The 14,341-nt window shown below is 40.2% G+C and overlaps 1 protein-coding gene across 1 annotated transcript; it reads left to right on the top strand.

Moving 5' to 3' along the window:
- The first annotated feature begins 11,660 nt into the window (after positions 1-11,660).
- LOC111601170 (calmodulin-beta-like) lies at positions 11,661-12,107 on the top strand. The gene has a single exon (XM_023317648.1). It carries the CDS (start codon positions 11,661-11,663, stop codon positions 12,105-12,107), a length of 447 nt encoding a protein of 148 aa, XP_023173416.1.
- Positions 12,108-14,341: the final 2,234 nt, after the last annotated feature.

Genomic DNA, 14,341 nt, shown 5'->3' with positions numbered 1-14,341 from the left:
ATTGAGGTGATTCTCTTTCGTGGAACACGCACGTGTACCTCTGTCAAATGCTGTCGCTTTGCATGCTTAAAACGTTTAGCAATTATTTCATTTGCGAGTTGGATTTGAAATTGTTCACAGCCTCAGCCCCAGCACCTGCTCCTTCTCCTGCAGTGCTCCACTTACGAAAAGTTTAGCGAAATGATTTCAAGTGCATTAAATTGGATGCTTTGCAACAAATGCGACTAATTAAAATGTGGGCTGGCGAAGGCGTGGCAAATGCGGTAGCAGCATCTTCAAAGTTTCTGCGGCCTGTTGAGTTTTGAGTTATGAATCATGGCGGCTGCTGCTGTTGTTGTTGCTCCGGCTTGTTGTCTAACGTTTAGCTGTTGAGCCTCCGTAGCTGAACTCTTGCCACTGCCGACACCTGGGCAGGCAGGGATTTCGTGGCATTTGCTTAGACAGCCGCAGCAACAGCCACACACTTTGTCTAGCTGCGAAAGTTTTTGTTAAGCATTTTGCACAATTTGTTTAAATAATTATCCATTTAAGCCAAATTCAAAGCGGCAACATTAAAACTTTTCGTTGCAAACTTGCAAATGAATTAACTAACAAAAGCAACGGCCAGACAATGAGTCTACTCGCGCAGAGGCAGCAGCGGCTACCAAATAGCAAACGATCCTTAATTTTAGATGGTAGATGGGAGCTGTTTCCATCCCAGACGATACTTCATGGTGGCTTGGCCTTAACACAATAGCAACAACAACAATAGCGTAAGCCAAAGCAGGCAATAATAAGAAGAGCAGGCCAAGAGGCAAGGCAGCTAGAGCTGTAGACGAAAATGAGTTAAAACAGTGGTAAATTGAAGTAGACATAGAAAATATTCTTTACAAAATATCATTTTATATATAAATACTAAAATTTGTGAGTTTACGACTGGTTGAAGCAGGTGTAGACAGATGCAGATAGAAGCTGAGAGAATTGCATAAGTTTCAGTTCTGCTTTTGTCTCAGCTTTGTTGCATTTCCTTGTGTGCCTTTCAGACGTACTAAGAATATTTAAAATGTTTATAAATTCACTAATAAACGAAGCTAAAAATCACATATCTAGAGTTGTCACATATTAAAGTTCTCTTTCTATACTCAGCCGTTTGCTTTGCAAATTCATGTGTAAAACGTAAAATTTTTAGTTTTTCTCTAATAAACTTCCTTTTTTTCTTTTTCAAGATCAGTTATACTAGTTCTATAACTAGCATTCATTTAAGCTCTACTCCTACTCAAACATATTTCTTGCAGTTTTTCCTTTGCCCTTCCTAATCCATTTAGAATGTTTCTCGTGCCAATGTGCAAAATGTTTACTAATTTCCGGCTTCATTACGCTTAAAACCATTAGCAAAGTTTTCAAATGAATCCTGTACGAGCGCCTGGCTCGCTCCTGGCCCGTTCCTGTTCGAGTTGCCCCTTGCGCTTGTCGAGGCGTCTTTATTTCATTAGCAGCTAAAACTCTCAACTCTCAACTCGACTTCGCGACACTCAAACCACTCGCATCTCTCTAGCGCCCCATCCCAACATTTGCCCGCTGCGCACTTGATCTATGTATTGACATAGAAAACTTGTGTAGACGGGTCGAGTCCTCTTTGACTTTTAGCCGTATCGAGCGCATTTTACTGAAGAGCCATGGAGTATGCCACGCATAAAGGGGCCAGAAGATACTTGGCTGAGGTAAGTGCTGTTTAATCAAACATGCCCGAATTGTCTAATCGGGCGCCGAGCGTAGTTTGCAACTTATAATTAGTGTTGCATACTTTAAGGCGAGTGGCAACGCGCAGCCAAACGAAACTCAATTGAAAACTGTCCAAATGCGAATCTAAATACACTTGACGGCGATTTATGCTACAAACTTGCCACAGATGCAACAGCAACAGCAGCAGCAGTAAAAGTACGAAAATTTATCACCGCAACGATGCGAGTCCGGAACCTTGTGGCACCGCAACATGCTCGGAGAGTGGAGTCTTTAGACCGAAGTGCGGTCAAACATCAGCTGGCTTATCTGGACAGCGGCTTGGGTGTGGCACTGGGCGGCGGACTTAAGTGCAAGTGAAAAATGAAATAACAACTTGAACAAACTAAAGACGCTGAGCACAAAAATCTAGATGAAATAATGTACAAGTTGTTGAAGGCAACAACAGTCCGAGCTGCAGTTGGAGACACACAAAACAGTCGAGGGCGGCGTGCGAGGACGTGGCCTGCTCGAAACGCAAACAACTTGAGTGTGAACTGGTCAATAGTCTGAAATAACAAGAAGACAATAACACTGGCAATAACTTGTAGCAGTCAAGTAGCTGCTAGGGATGAAGGGGGAAGCGAGTGGATATAGGAGCCATGGACTGTGTCTCAAGCTGTGTTGGCTCACTTGGCGCGTGGTCAAGTGTTTGACAGCAGCTGTGGCAGCAGCAGCAGCAGCAGCAGCAACTTCTTCAACAGTCAGTTCTTAATTAATTTTTATGAATTGCATGAAATTTTCACAGCAAGTTCATTTTTTGGCAAGTGTTTGTCAAGGGCCCCACCAAGAAGCACCATTCACAATGGCCACCACTCGACTGTAGTAGCAATTGCTATGATGATGATAAAGTGTCCGCCTGCTCAAGCAACTTGCATTGGAATAGCCAAGGCACTGCAAGATTTAATGTCACTGCTGACAAAAACAAATTGCCAACTGCAAATTGCATTATACTAAGCACAGCTGCTTTAGCTTAATCCAATAAGCTTCTAGAGAAATATGCTAAAATAACATTATTTTTATGATATTTAGACTAAATTGTAATGTAATAAAATATACAAATTATTAGCGTCTTATAACTTGAAATGTAGTTTATTATAAAGTATGTATAAATCAATTGATTGCAGTCTAGATTGGCATGGCTATAGATCAAAGCTATGACTGATATTTCAACGTAATTTTATTCTGCTTAATCTTAAAATAATAATTAAAAAGAATGCGATTTACCTAGCTAAACAGCAACAAGCGGAATGCTTTAGTCTGAACTGCCCGAATGAAACTTGTCAGCGTTTTCTTGATATTATGGAAATTCGCTCTGGAAAGAGCGAAGTACTCTACACTATAATAGACTAAGACATATGTTGAGTTTGAGTTATTGGGAATTGAGCATGTATTGCTAAGGTATCAAGAACAGAAACCTCCTTGTACCTCATCACGAAGGCATTCACTCTACTCTACATCAGAAGAGTTATGTTCTATGCCGTTCCATTTCCAGAACTATAACTCTCTATTCTAGGCATGACAATATATTTAAGAGAGCAGAAGAGTAGAAGGCGCTTGTTAAAGTGTGAGTGCATGTTGAGGTATATCAACGATCACTCGAGTTGTGCCATAGCAGAGTCAGTCTTCAACAAGAGCTCGTGAAGTAAAGTCGAATATGTCGGAAAGTGAAAACATATAGAAACCACATTCTACAATACATACATATACAAACGGACGCAGCAAATGACAGACAGATAAGATATATTCGTGAAATTATTCATTTTAAAAATAAATAATACATATACTTAATAATAATAATATTTATACTTAATAATAATAATATATACTTTATCAGTACAAAGTTTAGGGAATGTTTTCATGATATCAGCATAGCAAATATAAAATGGCGTCGTAAATGTAAGCACTGATTGCTTGTAATCATAAGTATTACCTATAATGTCCAATATCCTGACTTTGCAAAAAGCTCTGGTAAAAGCTCAATGCCTAAAGCTTTTAAGACAAGCGCCAACAATAGACGTGCATTTACCTGCAACACACACACACCCACAGACACACACACAGGTGCATTTGCAGTGCCTGACCTCAAATTAGGAGCGTGTCGGGTAAATGGAGTTTACTGAAGGTGCAAAACTAACTTTGGTTAAGTTGCAGATGCCGCTTGCAGCTGCAACAACAAATGGCTGCCACTTGAGTGGCCACACAGTGTTTGCGGCAGTGAGCCTCGAGTCGAGTGTTGGGCCCTGTCCAGAATGTATTACATGCATTTATATTAGCTATCGCTTGCAGCCTTCTCTCTGTCTCTCTCTCTTGGACGCTTATCTTCAACTTGTCTCGACCGATGTCAGCAGGCGTCTGAGCTCACTTGAAAATCAACAAAAATAAATATTTGAGCTGTCAGAAGCAGGCGGCAGATTGCAGATTGCAGCTGGCAGCTAACAGCTTGTGGCAAGGCAAAGTCTGCCTGCCAAGCAGCTGCAACTAAATTTTCGGCCAGTTGAGGACACTCGTAAGATGTGGTTGGATATTTGTCTAATGATGACAAATAAGTTGACTGGTCCTCAGAGCAGCTTCTGGAGCAGAGTAGGCGGACGCATTATCAGTGGTCGACGCAGGCGTTGCGCATACGCCCCCATGGACTGCATGGTGTGCAGGGCCTTGTGTGCCATGTGCCAAGTTATGAGGCAAGCAATTAAATGTAATTTAATTTGGCCTCAGCACTGACTTCAGCTGAGGCAAAACTAATGAATTCCACGCGAAAAGTCAAGTGCCAAAATTTATGACCAAATGGCAAAGCAAGAAGCAGCGCAGATAGAGACAGAGCGACGGAGAGAGAGTCAGACAGAGGGAGACAACGAGCGTCTCTGTTGGCGCCTGTGGCCTGACAAATGTTCGACGTTAGACGTAGACTTCGAGCTCTAAAATTTGGCAATAAAACACTCGGCAATTACTGGCCCCGCGGCAAGACAGAGTCAAGCGTGAAGCGGCTGCCTCACTGTGCAGCTGCTGCTGCTTCTGCTGCTCTCCACGCCCGCCGCGGTACACTTTATCGCCGCATATTTCTTTTGCCTTGGCCCATAAAACATGGCATCAAGCATTTCGTTCGTTTTTCGTCATTTTAACTTTCGTCGCCGGTTTAATTTAATGAAGACATTTCATTTAGAAGCTTTGATTTAGGCGGTCCGCACTCCGCGAGGCCTTCTTGAGTTAATGCAGCTTAAAGCTGCTCCGTTGGCCAGTTGCTAGAGTCCAGCATGCAACAAAATCCTTTTGATTGCATGCCGCTGCCCGTAAATGTTTAAGGGCTATTATTGCAACAATAGTTGCGACGCGGATGCGCCGCCAACTGCTGCCAGAAAAACTGAGCACGAACCCATATATATATCGTATATTGATGTATGCGCCACTTTTTGTGGCAATTCGTGGCAAGGATAAGGGATTGGGGGACGTATGTCGTTTATGCAAATGAGGCCAGAGCTGGGCCCGCGTCGCCCCATTTAAGCGGCATTGTGCGTGCCTCTGATCGATAATTGTCATTGTCGTCAAATGTGCAAATGGCCAGCGACGTGCCCACGGATGCATGCCAAGAGTACTTCGTATCTATCTCTCTCTGTAGGCCATCCAATGCTCAGCTTTGTTGTGCTGCCAGTTGCAACATTTGCCGCAACATTGTTAGCCTAGCGTCGCCTTGCGACAAATTGTTGCCAAATATTGAGATGAGTTTGATTGGAATTTAGTTGCATGCGAAATGCATTGCCCCATTGCCAGCGCATTCATGGCCCATCAATTTTCAAGCCAGTTGGCCGCACAACTCCAACGGCCATAGGACTATATGTAATTGTGGCCCAGACATTTCAAATGACGTTCGCAATCGATTGATCTCGGCCATAAGCGCAGAGCGCTGCATTTTAAGCAGCTGCTTATGCATGGCTCGAATTGCAAATTTATGTAGGCTGAAGCTATAATATATGTTTGAATAGGTTGACCACGCAAGAGCAATGCTATTTGCGATGACTATATCTAAGATGTTATTTAAGTTATCGGTAATATTAAACTATTGAAATATTTAAACAGCTTTGCCATTTTATCAGAAATCGTCTTATGCCTGCTGAGCTTATTTAAGTAATTTAGAAAATTTTATGGAAACACTGACTCATTTGTTGATACAAGTTTTGCAGCGCTGGAAGGCGTAAAGGCTATATTTGGCCACTCAGTTAAGTCACAACTGACTGTGAATTGACTTGTCTCTGACGCTACGTCAAGTCTTTGGCTGACGGCAACAACTCAATGCAGATTGGCAGGGCTGTTGCCTGAATGGCACTGCAACCGAGTCATTCCTTGAAGCGCTGACAGCCTAGTCAACATATGTATTTGAATAATATATATTATTTCATATATATTGCCATAAATGTTGCTTTAACATAAAAATCTCTTACCTTGTCAACCTCTTGATTATAAGCTCTAGATTTGTTGCCTACATACTCGATTCTTTCCACACCCAAACTTACTATTTGTCCTATCCATAATCTTTTCTGGTTACATAAATTTCAATGCTCTTTAATCAGCACACTCTGCTTATTGGGTCCACCCTAATGTGACTCCATCTCTGTCCCATTATATGAGCAATGCTTACTGCATATTCCGCAGCCTTATTTATTATATATTAAATAAATTTCTAGTATTCAAATAATTCTTAAATTTATTAATAATATTCAACTGAAATTGAATTAAAAGCAAATTGAATTAACAGCTTGGCCATTAAAATTTGACTATCAAGTGTAAAGAATGTTATTCACAATATACATATATTTGATATCTTTACTAATTTAATTGATTTCGTATTATTTTCTATTGAATGCGTTTTGCTTAGGCGCCGTCTTCCAGTTTATTGAGTTTGTTCCATGCTGCGCAGTGGTCAATGGCCGAACTTTGTTGGCCACTTTGTTGTGGTGTCGAGAATATTTGCTATTTGGGACTTGTCTTTCATCTATTTAATTGTAGGCCGTCGTTTTTAGTAATTAGAGCCGAGCAGCTTGGTCCTGGCTAATGAAAATACTTCAATGATTAATGAGCCGAAAATGATGTGGCAGATTGAAGCAACAATTACAAGAGCAACGGCCATTCGAATCAATATCAAGTTTTTGGCCATGTGTTGCATGGCGAACGCGGCACGTGGCGTTCGGTCCATTCAAAACGGAAAATCCATCTTCATTTCCGACTGCTTGCAAATCTTTTTGACCAGATGGCGGCTATTCCGACGAATTTCGACAGTTTTCGCCAGTTTTCGACAGTTTTGGCGTCGCATTGTTAATTAATTAAATTTTAATTAGGCACAAGCTCCAATGATCCGCCGCTCCATCGAACAGACCAATTTTTTGATGGCCTTGTGAAATGTCTTGTTCGCTGTCGGCCGCTTGTTGCTTGCGTCTTGTTGCTAATTGAAAATGCGGCGTGTCATTAATTAATTCAGTGGCACATTTATTAATATTCATTATACGCAGTGTTGTACGCAGCAACTTTCTCCTGCTCTCGCACTCGCACTCTCGCCGTTCGATTAATGTTAACTGGCAGCCTGTCAGCCTGGTGGGCGTGGCGTTGGCCTGCATTTTATTTGCGGCCTCTTTTGTTGTGCTCTTGGCATTTGCTTAACCCATTTTCACATAGTATTTCAGACATTTTTATATTTTTATATCTCTTCTGCTGCTGCTTCTGCTCCTTTTTTCTCAGAGAATGGCACAACTTTTTGACCTTTTGTTTTTGATGCTCTGCTCGGCTTAGCTCTGCACACCGCGTTTATCTTGGCCCGCATTGCCGTTTGCCTTTCTTGCTTTGACACTACAGCGACTGCAGCGTTTTTCGCCCATCCCACACCCTGTCGCTCCCCTGGCGACTTCCTTGCGCCCTGGCAGCTTTCTCTGTGTGTGACTTTAAGTGTGTATAAAATATGGCGCTAAAATGCAGTTCCCCCACACGTACCATTGCCCCCTTTGACTGCCCCTGCCCCTGCCCCGACTAACTGGCGCACAGTCCTGGCTGCTCCTGGCAGCATTCGTTCCCGCTCTTTGGCCCGGCATGGTTTTTATGGCCACGTGCGATGTTTAAAATTTACTTGCTGGCATTTTTGCAGTCAAGTTGCTTAGCACTCGACTCCACTCCGCTCCTATGGTCCCGTAACTGCATCGATTTTATTCTTTTTCCTCCTTTGCTTTACAGCATTTGTAATCTTTTACACGAGTTGCTCGCCTAGGCTGTTGTTGATCTTAAGCTTTATGCAAATCAACTGTAAATTCGTCTAAGCAAATAAAAAAAATCTTTGCTTAACTATTGCTGTATAAACAGCCTGAAGATGAGATTCCTGCCTTGCCTTTACGAGAGTTGAAACGTACTTCAAATTTAAATCAGACTGAGATTTAAGCAACGGGAGCTTTAGATTGTAATAAAAATAGTTAATCAAGTGAAGCTTTTAGAATTTAATTAACTATATGATGTTCAGGCTATAAAGTTTCTCTTGTGTGAAAAATACTTTTACTTAAGTGGAAGCTGAAGGCTTTCAGCTCAAGCCAGCTTTATTGTTTAAGTATTAGTTTTTTTTACTTTGACTAGGAGTAAATTCTTTAACATCTTCAGCAAAATCTAAATAGTCAATTATCTAAGTTTACCAATGAAAATTTCGTCAATTAAAAGTTTGCTTTATTAGAGCAATTCTAATTGCTTATGCTGCTTTCATCTGTGATAAGCTTTAGCAAATATCATTTAGGCTTAGCGATTCACTTAAATGGTCTCTTATTAAAATGCTGCTCACAGCCAACGAATGTATCTAATCGCATTCAATCTTCAGCTAGTATACCTGTGCTGCCCCCCCCGGTCGGTCTAGGTCTCAGTCTGACTCGTTTTACGTGCTCCAGAGATTTACAACAAATTACTGCACGCTATCCGAGCCGCATATCGCACAAGCGCGTTGGTCAGTCGCTATCTGTGTACATGGATCTTAGCCTGCTGGCCGCGATGTTGCGGATGTGGATATGTATGCGGATGCGAATGCGAATGCGAGTGCGAATGCTACTGCGGCTGCGGATGCGGATGGCTGACACTGCTGATAACCTGGATCGTTCGCCCGTTGCGTTCACTGCTGATGTGGCGTTGTAATTGAACCGGAAAATTACATATTTCAAGCTATTTTTACGCCGAGTTTAATGGCAGACGTGAGCAATAGCAACAACAACAGCTGCCGCAACATTTAACTGTTTGTGGTCAGCAATGAAATAATTTATTGTTGCCTACTTTGCAGCGTCGCCAATGGCTGCTGCCCCAGCACGTAGCACCGAGCACGCCGAACATTTGCGGCTTGCGCGCTCTGGCTCTCGACTTGAGTGGCGCCGATAAGGTAAAAGATATGACCCAAGGTATACTTTATAATTGCGTACAAATAAACGAGCATAAGCCGCCACATTTAGCACAATGGCGCGTAGTTAGCTTCTGGCGAAGCTTAAAATGGATTGCCGGGCAGCCATTCCCTATGGTGGACGATTCGATTTAGTCATCGCTAACGTACTGTAAGTGAACAACTGTCCTCAACATAACCAACGGATAATGCACTCACACACACAGGTGAAGAGTGGCCCATTGAATTATTCCGGCAATTGAAGCAGTTAATTCGGGTCAGATGGCCACTCGTAGAATATATTCTGCAAAAGTGCACACAGCCCTCCGTTTAACTGAGCGACAACAGAAACTGCTTAACTTGAATTGGGTCTTATCTGACCATGACTACTCGATTGAGCGTGTGTAATATGTGTGAATTGAGTATATATAAGAGAGAGAAGAATTAGCGATGATTAGGACAGGTCTAAAGACTAATAACTAAAGACTAAAGACTAAAGACTAAAGACTAAAGACTAAAGACTAAAGACTAAAGACTAAAGACTAAAGACTAAAGACTAAAGACTAAAGACTAAAGACTAAAGACTAAAGACTAAAGACTAAAGACTAAAGACTAAAGACTAGACTAAAGACTAAAGACTAAAGACTAAAGACTAAAGACTAAAGACTAAAGACTAAGACTAAAGACTAAGACTAAAGACTAAAGACTAAAGACTAAAGACTAAAGACTAAAGACTAAAGACTAAAGACTAAAGACTAAAGACTAAAGACTAAAGACTAAAGACTAAAGACTAAAGACTAAAGACTAAAGACTAAAGACTAAAGACTAAAGACTAAAGACTAAAGACTAAAGACTAAAGACTAAAGACTAAAGACTAAAGACTAAAGACTAAAGACTAAAGACTAAAGACTAAAGACTAAAGACTAAAGACTAAAGACTAAAGACTAAAGACTAAAGACTAAAGACTAAAGACTAAAGGAAGAACGGAGAAGGGACTTTCCTCATCGATTCTGAAATATATATAGTCTCACCAGAAGAATGAATCAGTTCAAGCTAGGATATATAAAAATCAATTTATTTACTTCTTTAATCTTATGACAGCTTTTATAGTTAACTGAAACTAATCTAAAATTTTTATATTTATTTTTTTCTGGTATCAATGTTCATGTTCACTTTCAGCTCAAACTTTTACAATTTGTTCAGTAAATTAAGTCCTTACGGAAACACGAGCTTAAATAACATTTCTATCAATGATCAAATTTCGTTTAAATACACAACTTTTCGCTTTGCAAATTAACTTTTTAGAAGCATATTTTTTGCTGTTAGCTGGAATTTTTTTTCTATTTTGTTTTTTTGATGTATTGTTTCAATTATTAATTAAAGCTTTGGCAAAACCTAAAAAGCTTGTATGAACTGCATTCGAAGCAAAAGTTATGTTCGAAACTCGAAAATGTAATCAAAATGAAATTTGCAAACGCTGCGATTAAGCGGAGTCTTGTAATTGGCGCAGTGCTTCCCATTCGATTGTAGTTGAAGCCCGAAAGTTTTACCTGGCTGCTGCTGTCGTTAGTTTTAAAAATTATTTTGCAATTTTAATTGAACAACGCGCTTAAAGCCAAGTTAACCAAATGTTGCCAGTTGCCACTTACCAGTTGCGAGCTGTCGCGTCGTCAGCAGCGATCTGCGTTTCAGTCGACCGATTTGCAGTAAATAACTTTCGCCTGGTCAACCATTTTTTTTAACTCCATTGCTGCAGCTATTGTTGTTGTTGGCAACTGGCAGCTGGTCTGGCCCATGGGCCTGGCTGTTGATGTGTGCGGCTGACCGCAGCATGCGGCCAAAATTTGTTGCTGCTGCAGTTGCGCTTGCATTTCGCGTTAAAATATCAAAAGGCAAAAGAAAAGGTGGAGGCCACCAACTGTAACTAATATATCAATGCAAGAGTAAAAAATATGGTGAACTTGTGAAGAATATGTGAATTCCGAGGCAATGAAAGATGGAGGCACAAATCCATGGCAATTGCTTTGAGTCGATTAATTAAATAATGAATAAATATTGAGATTAATAATTTTATTTATTTTATATATATATTGCCATTTAAATCCAAAGAAACCCAACCATTTTAATTAAGTATATGATTAACTATATATGAAAAAGTGTATCAATAACTAAATCAAAATTTGTTTCTCTGTCCATACAAAAATTGATTTTTTAAAGCTGAATTAATTTATATGAAAAATAGTAAAATTCTGGTAAGCAAATGATGAACCACTTTGTGCCAAAAATCGATTGAGTTCCAAAGAGTTCTCAGAATATGCAAAGCCTGATTTATCAGATATACCCCATCTCAACTCCTTAAAATTTTAAAATTAAATAAATTCCAGCAGGCGGTGAATTCATTAAAGATTTGGAGCACAGGCCGAGGAGCTCAATTTATATTTTACACTTGAATCATAAACATCTAAATAATTTAGTAATCAAATTTAGTTTGAAAGTGACAAAATTATCTTTTACACATATAATGGAATACACGGATGAGGAATTGGATGAGTTCAAGCGTGCATTTGCCATTTTGATCAGAGATGGCGAAAGCAGAAGTGTAACCATTAGGGATTTGGATGCTGTAGTTACTGCTCTGGGAAAAACTGTAACGGAGAAGGAGCTGCAGTCGATGATTAACGAGATGGACTTGGATGGCAACGGCTTCATTGTCTTCGATAACTTTCTTCATTCAATGACGATGCGTATGACTTTCGGGCCAGACGAGGATGATATTCGTGAAACATTTCGCATTTTTGACCGGGATAACACAGGCTTTATAGGACCCGATCAGATAAGAAACGTTATGTTAGATCTCGACATTCAAATCTTAGACGAGGAGTGTGAGGAAATGATTCGTGTCCATGATTTCGATGCCGACGGTAAGCTCAGCTACGAAGAGTTTGTTCAGATGATGACTGTCAAGTAGACCTACCTCAAATCACCGACAACATTCTCAATTAAATTTAAAAAAAATCGGAAAAACACTTTTGATGGCTCTTAATATATTCAAAATTTGTACGAACTCCTCTTATTACAACTTTATATAAAATAATTATTTTATACATTTATATTAAATATTGTCACTAAATATTATTTTTTGGTTATTCTATGAATCTCAATGAAAACAGGATATAGATGAAACACTTGATACCTTTACAGATCTGTTTTAAAATTCATTTAAAATATCGTGAACATTTTATCTTTAATTTTTTTGCTGATGCAATTTAGAGGCAGCATTGAAAATGTTTGCGAATTGGACTCAGTTGTAATTATTAAACTTAATCAAATGAAAACCGCGCTGTGGACCTCAATTAACTCGACTATAAAAATAATTTGTGGTCATTTGGTGTTTACATTGCAAAAGCTTTAACAAAGCCAGACTAATAAATACTCTGTCAACGAATTGTATGGCCAGCGGAAGTTCCTGGTTAAGAAAGGAGCTTTACGAGGAATCATATAATAGGCTGTGTGTATAGTCGGGATACTATACTTACACAAAGGCAACTGAGTTATATTTATTTTATACTAAATAATGCGGGATTAAATTTTTGTATAATATAGAGCTTGTATCCTTATTAAATTTTGAATTATTTAATATTTTATGAACTCACATAGACCTTACTAAATCCAGTTAAATTTATTTGCAAAAAAAGTCAACTGATTCGAATTGTACACACAAAAATAAGTGGTAAAAAGTATTCTGTGATATTTTAACCACAAATTTACATATATCGACTTTGGAAAAGTTATTCGAGTTGTAAAATTAATGCGATTTACATTTGTAATTATGTGTACATATTTTAATTTGCATAATTTAGTAACTGATGTCAGATCTGCACTGAAATTGTATTATAGACCAACAACGGTCGAGTCGGAGTCAGAGTTGCAGATGGGGCAAAAGTATTCCAACTGTAGAACGCAACAATTGCAGGTTGCATTTTGTAAATTTGTTTCGAAATTAATTTTCAATAGTTTTCGTTGCGTTTCGTTTTGATTCTCCATTGCCGGTTGCCAGCAGCAGCCAGATTGAAAAAGTTGGCCAACAACGAACTGGATTGGGCTGGCATTCCACAGCGGGGCTGGAGGGTAATGAAGCGTGCGGCCAATTGAAATGTTTATCCGAATACGCAAATCCAATTGCCAGAGAAGAGAGGCATTTGCATACAGACAGCAAGAGTAGCCAGAGCCGGAGACAGGGCAGCGGTAGCATAGATGAGCAACAACTTCTGGCCTCGGTCAATTCAATAGAAGTATTTTCCTTGCATTTCCTACTCGGACGCATATATTTTCTTGGATCAGAGCATGATGGCCTCGGCAGTCTCGAAGCAGCCAACAATTGTCCATTGTGCGGCAAGCACAATATTTTGCATGCTCGCAAGTTGTACTTGCTCCATAAAACAGCAATAAAGAACCAAATCGATGTTGAACGAAGCTGTGTCCTTTGTGTGTTGCCTTTTAGGTTTAAAAAATATTTGCACAGGATATCAAGGAAATCATCTTGCTTCGGATGTGGCAGAAATAGCGCTGGAGAGCGCTTAGCTAAGGCATATCATCATAAGCAATTGAACAGATGATCGAATTATGCAGACAGACCTTTAAGGCACTGTCTGGCATTGCAGTGCCCCCTTTTGCTCCCGCCTCCCTCTCGCTCTCTCTCCTTCTGTCGGTGTCGTGCCTTCGGTTTCCTCCAGGCGCTCTGTTTGACAAATTAGCCACTTTGGTTATAATTCAGCGACTGTTTGCTGCTGCCTGATGGCGACAACAAGAAATTACCGCAATTTGTGAGAGCGTCGAGTGATTGGTGGGCGCTAGCCTGACAAGGACATGCAGCTGGACGCACAGGATGCTGCCTAGCCAGCTGTTGACGTTGTGCACCTACCTCACACACACACACATAGAAACACAACTGAATAAAGATGTTTACGGCGGGGGGTTGATGTCTACAGACGCGACAGTTATAAATAGCCAAGTAAAATTGTCGACGCGACATCTGTAAGAGGGTTCTCGGGGCTATGGAGGAAGACTGACTGCGATACCTTGTTCCGCGTGCTCCTTGTTTCTGCGCTTTCTTTTTCATTTCTTTTTCATTTCGCCTGCTATTTGCGCCCTGTGCCACACAAAACTTGTAGTTTATTCAAAGTTCCCTGCCGCATTTGGTTA

This window comes from Drosophila hydei, unplaced genomic scaffold, assembly GCF_003285905.1.
Source record: "Drosophila hydei strain 15085-1641.00,03,60 unplaced genomic scaffold, DhydRS2 tig00008114-arrow-pilon, whole genome shotgun sequence".
Classification (NCBI taxonomy): domain Eukaryota; kingdom Metazoa; phylum Arthropoda; class Insecta; order Diptera; family Drosophilidae; genus Drosophila; species Drosophila hydei.
Note: the sequence above shows the minus strand (reverse complement) of the source record. Positions and strands in the feature narration are given on the sequence as shown.

What these genes read in the sequence shown, in the direction of transcription:
- LOC111601170 (XM_023317648.1), top strand. Translation starts at nt 11,661, where the DNA reads ATGGAATACACGGATGAGGAATTGGATGAGTTCAAGCGTGCATTTGCC.